At 37.3% G+C, this 5,913-nt stretch overlaps 1 protein-coding gene across 1 annotated transcript; it reads left to right on the top strand.

Moving 5' to 3' along the window:
* The first annotated feature begins 205 nt into the window (after positions 1-205).
* LOC131859363 (uncharacterized) lies at positions 206-658 on the top strand. Its single transcript, XM_059213006.1, has one exon. It carries the CDS (start codon positions 206-208, stop codon positions 656-658), a length of 453 nt encoding a protein of 150 aa, XP_059068989.1.
* The last annotated feature ends 5,255 nt before the right edge of the window (positions 659-5,913 follow it).

The raw sequence follows: 5,913 nt of genomic DNA, 5'->3' as shown, positions 1-5,913 counted from the left end.
AGTACCAGTGAGACTCATCATGGCCATGTGCTTCAGATTTGAGAAGTTCACAAAATTTTGTAAATCATATGGGATAAGAATCTCATATGCATCTCCATACCATCCACAAGGAAATGGGCAAGGTGAGTCTAGCAACAAGAATATCGTGAAGATAATCAAGAGAACACTTGGGAAAAATAAGAGAGCTTGGGATTCTAAGTTAAAAATGGCACTATGGGCAGATAGGATCACTGTAAAGAAGACTATAGGAACATATCCTTTTGAGATGGTATATGGATCTAAAGCAAGGATACCAATAAACAATCTGTTGCTTGTGTACAAGTTCATACATGAAAATAACCTGGAAATGTCATATCCGCTGGAAGAAAGAATGGAGATGCTTGCAAAATTAGATGAAAGTAGAGAAGATGCTCATAGGAAGAACCTGAAGTTGCAACAAAAAAGTAAGTACCTATTTGACAAAAAGGCATCAGAGATAAAATTTGAAATTAATGATTTGGTACTGTTTTGGAATGCTAGATCCCAAGATAAAGGCAAGCATGGAAAATTTGAAGCGTTGTGGCAGGGGCCATTTGTTATTGCAGAGAAGAATGGTGACAATTCATACTTTAGCACTGATATGAATGGTGAAATACAGGAACTGCCAATGCATGGATAGTTCCTTAAGCATTTCTTTTCTTAATCTTTTCCATGCACAATAGGTTTAGGGTTTATATATAGGTTAGATTAAAGTTTTGTAAATATTCTTGTATTTTTTGATTGGTTTGCTATCCTAGAGATCTGGATTCTCGCTTTGACCCGGGTGGTCAAACGTCCCCTGGCTAGATCTACAGTTGGAGGGTTTTAAAATTGGTCTTATTTGTCCCTTGCCTATGTGTTGGAACTTAGGGTTTAAGATTTTTTAATAGGGTTTTAGAGTTGTTAAGGTTTTCCTTTGTTCTCTCGAGCAATGTTATATTCTGCAGTTGGCTTGTGATCACCGGTGGCCTGGTTTTAAATCGTCATCGGAAGGGTCCTTTGTCATTCATTCACCAGCCCCACACACTAGGAATTACTGCTTGAGGTTGTTGCTTTAAATTTTTATTATATGCCTATGTTAGGTATCCCCGTGGTTTTGCCTTTTAAAAATTCTCTAGGAAGGCCCCCTCGTGTGGTCACTTTACCCTTGGCTAGTCTCCACGTGCTAAAAATGGTCCACCTAAGTGCCCGCTTTAGTTTTGTAGTTGCACGGGATAAGCGTGCTAAAAGAAACACAACAAAATGTTATCCTGCAGGCCTTTCAATGAAAGGTCTCGACCGCGCGGGATAAGGAATTTGCAAAGCTTAAAGAACAAGACTTATCCTGTGACACCTTTGAAGCCATGATTAAGCCCTACTGGAATAGGGAGGTGACAAAGACAACAAAGGGATCCTTATCCCACAGTCATTTCATAGCAGCAAAAGGCTCGTGCGGGGTAAGGAATGTTCGCAGATATGGTTGCAGTTTTCACTATGTAATGTGACCATGCGTGATAAGAAAAAGGTAAAGAAGCAGAGAGGAAAGTGTTATCCGGCGATGGTTTTAAGGTGCCTTGATGGGCCCACGAGACAAGAAACAACTTAGAGTTATAAGGTAAAGTTATCCTGCAATGCTCATAGGCCGATGCAAAGATGGCACAAGATAAGAGGTAACAAGGTAAATACAAAGAACCTTATCCTGCAAGGGATTTCTTCTACTCAATGTGCTACAGGATAAGGATTACAAGGTGAGATCGATAGGATCTCTTATCTCATGCATTCTCGTGGGGATAAGAGATGGATTGTGGGATAAGAGAGGAAAAGATTAAGAGGCTTATCCCGCACGAAGAAAAAATATCAAGGAAAAGCACCTTTAAGCGGGAAATAAAAAGGAGTTATGAGCAATGCACGATAAGAGGATACTCAGAGGACATGCAAAGGCCTTATCCCGCGAGAAGAGACAATGTTGACAAATGTGGTGTGCTATAAGGATAAAAGAGTGCCAATAAAGAAAAGATGGCAAGACCTTATCCCATGAGGGTGAGAGGAATTCTTTCGGGTGCTGTAGGATAAAAAGTAAAGGTAAATATGTAGGGACCTTATCCCACGAGGATTGTCAAGATAGAAAAAGGTAGTGCGGGATAAGAAAATAAAGAGAATTATAAGGAAGGCTTATCCCGCGGAGATGGTGAAAGGCATAAAATCATAAAAAGGTTCAAACAACATGAATTTTGAAAATTCTGAGTTGGCCAAGGATAGTCTAATAAATGCCATGTCATCATTCGAAGGTTGTCAAAGGCAATCTCGACCATTTGAATCTTGATCAACGAATGAAATTCAAACTTGGTGCCAACAAATTGCTCTATCCAACATGAATGAATTAATGGTGTTGCCATAAAAGAGAAATTCATTGATTTTCTCTCATACCTTGCATCTGAAGAAGAATTCAGAGCATCCCTGACCGAGAAGAAGAGTGAATTTCAGAAAATCAACGTGTCCTCCAAGAGATTTTGTGTGTGAGAATCTTTAGGGTTTGTGTCTATGTTTAGTTTCTAGGCTCTCTTTAATTTTTAAAATTAAAATGTGTTGGCATATGCACACTCCAATGAGACATTGTAGGTGATTGAAGGTTTTGTCATTGATGGCAACCTTACAATCCTATGACACCGGCAAGACATTCCACCAGCACTAGCAAGATCAGACTCTACACTGGCACTCAGATCACCGTCACTGGTAGTGAAAGGAAGCATACTGGCACAAAGGCCGATAGGATTTTTGTTGTAATATATTTTGTTTATTATTTGTAAAATCATTGTAAGCCGACTTGGCAAGTTGTAAAATGACTCTTATATAAGAGAGATCATTGTAGAACATTTTGAAGCAAGTAAGAAGAATGTGATTAGGCGAAATAAGGCAGACCTATTATGAGAATTATAGGTTAAGGGTTTATGTAAGAAGCAGAGAAGAAACCAGTACTGGATCTGACATTATAGATGCTATTTTGAAGCAGTACAAGATACTGGATTTATATAATCCATTTTGTAAGTCAGTGAGACTTCCTATTTTGTATTTGAGCAGTGAGCTCTGGGCAATTGGCCTTCTTGCATGTGCAGGCCCCTCTTGTAGCAGTAATATTCTCTTATTGGCCAGTAAGTGAATATTGTGGGTCATAAATCCCATCGAGGTTTTTCCCACACCGGGTTTCCTCATTAAATCCTTGTGTTATGGTGTGTTTTTCATGTGGTTGTTTTTATCTCTGTTTATTGCATTACTTTCTACTTACCGGTACAGAGTATTAATATGCTCTACATGTTTTAAGTTAAGAAAATCTTATAACCGGTTAGATACTGATTCACCCCCCCTCTCAGTATCTGTGGGAATCCTAACAATTGGTATCAGAGATTGGTCCTCTATTTTCAGAAGCCTAACAACTTGAGGAAGATCTTGACACCGGTAGAGATGGAAAATCTGATGAAGCAACTTGAAGGAGCTCTCTCAGATGGAAAATCTGATGAAGCAACTTGAAGGAGCTCTCTCAGACTATGATGTAGAAAAATTGAAAAATATCAAACTTGAAGATGATCTAAAGGCTGCTCAGGATATTATTCAAGCACTTCAAGAGAATCTTACTATTTCAAGAAACAAGAGAAGAGAACTTTGTGAAAAGATGCAAAATGAGAATGATGAAAAAGAAACTCTTAATGATGTGATAAACAAGCTGAAACAAGAGAATATGACAACAAAGAATGAGATGCAGGATATGACTATGAGATTTTGTAAAGAAATTGAAGATAGAAAGAAGAATGAAGAAGATTTGACTAGAAGACTAAGTGATGCTGCAAATGAGAACACAAGACTTAGCTATGAAAATGATTTGTTGAAGATAGATTTGATGCACACTCAGAATGACTCAAATGAACTGATGAGGCAGAAAGAAGTCTTAGAAAGAGAACTAGATACTGCAAATCAACATAAAGAGAAATTCAAAAAAAGCTCAAAGGAACTTGGTAACTTGCTGAAGAATAAAAAACCTAAAGGTGACACTTGTGGAATTGGCTTTGAAGTTGGTGAAAGCTCTAGTACTGCAAACACACAGATCATAGCAAACTGGTAAGACAACCTACTGCTTATAAATTTAATGGCAAATGCTTTAACTGTAATAAGTATGGTCATAGAGCAAATGAATGTAGATCTAGAAACTATCAGAATACCAATGTACCCACCGGTCAATGTTCAAAATGCAACAAAGTTGGTCATAACTCTGAGAATTGTAGAATGAATGTGAGATGTTATGTTTGTGGAAGATTTGGACATTTATCTAATCAATGCAGAACACAAATCGACATAGGTTATGGAAAGGCTATTCAGAGAAATAATGTGACTTGTTATGCATGTAACAAAATTGGGCATATTAATAAATTTTGTAGAAGCAAGTCCTCACCGGTAGACAACAAAGGTCCTAGTTTGAAAGGAAAAGAAAAAGTTGAAGAAGTTAAGCAAGAATTCTCAAAACAATGGATCAGGAAATCATAACAAAATGGTGTTGGGAATACTCCTCCACCGGCATGACAAAGCAACACTCCACCGACAGAACATAATAGCACTCCACTAGTAGGAATCTCTTCATCAAATTGAAGAAATTTCTTTGAGGGTTTGGAAATCAATGAAACATATGCTATTATTCCCTCGGTTGATGGTAATAAGTTGAAATTACTTCTATACTGATAGTTATGTTAAGTGATTACTTAACCAGCAAGTATTAAATATGGAAGTTGGCAGATTGACATTATAAATTAATGTTTTTGGCTCCATTTTACTTCACCGAGCATTCAAACATTCGAAGAGCGCAAAATTTCCAGAGCTAAGGCATTTTGAGCAAAGAGGCAAAGAATTTCAGCAATCAATCCTTCCAAAGGCAGAAAAAGGTATTTATAATCATGGCATCCTCTTCTGTACTTGAATTCATAGCAAACCCTACTGTGGTCAAGGTAATCAAATGCCCTAGGCCTATATTTCAGTTAGTTCCTGAGATAGCTAAAAAGGATGACAATGTAGGTTCTTTTTCCCAAATTCCCAAAGGAGTTGTTTTTGCAGAAGACCCTAGAATTTATATCCATTGCCATATAGAAGAATTAGGAGATGAAGAAATCAAGAACATGTACAAATCTGTTATCTATGATGACTCCAGAAATGTAAAACCTGAACACAAAATTGTTGAAACCCTAGGATTCACTGAGATCCTCTGCATTCTGAAATTCCCCAAGGAAGTAATAAGAATAGTATTGAGCAGGGTACATGGAGAATTCTTTTGGCTAGATTCAATTCATAAAATTACCAAGGAAGCTATGAAAGCTGTAATAGGGTTACCTTCCACCGATAACAGACCAGACAAGACAAAGAAGGTCTCAAACAACCTGGTAATGAACCTAACTGGTGCAACATCCGACAGAAGGTCTCTAAGGGTTAATGATGTGACCGACATAAATGTGAGATTTGTTAGCATGATTTTAGGTTAAAAAGAAACACATGCAAACCAACTTAACTCAGTTTCTAGTTTATGCATAAAAAGTGCACATGATATGGTTAAGGATAATGTAAAAATTGATGTATGTGAATTGCTAAAGGATGAATTGATTGAAAATTTAGGGAAGATCAAGAAGGATAAGAAAGGAACATTTAGATTCGGTAACTTGTATGCTTAATGCTATACATAACCAAACAGGTGCTCGATATAGGTATCAAGAACCTTGGATTTGACATACCGGTAGGAAAACAATTATCAGACTTATTCAACAACATGGGTGAAAGCAAACAAAAGAATATTGATGAGTATTTTCAAGCACTAAAGGCCAGAATGAACAAAAGAGTCAGACTGTCACAGAAAATTGTAAACAAACACAAAGATGATATATGTTT

The sequence above is a fragment of the Cryptomeria japonica genome, chromosome 10 (assembly GCF_030272615.1).
Source record: "Cryptomeria japonica chromosome 10, Sugi_1.0, whole genome shotgun sequence".
Taxonomy (NCBI): domain Eukaryota; kingdom Viridiplantae; phylum Streptophyta; class Pinopsida; order Cupressales; family Cupressaceae; genus Cryptomeria; species Cryptomeria japonica.
This window is presented reverse-complemented; position numbering and strand designations above follow the sequence as displayed.

Excerpts from the sequence above, each read along its gene's own strand:
- LOC131859363 (XM_059213006.1), top strand. The coding sequence starts at position 206 with ATGGCACTATGGGCAGATAGGATCACTGTAAAGAAGACTATAGGAACA.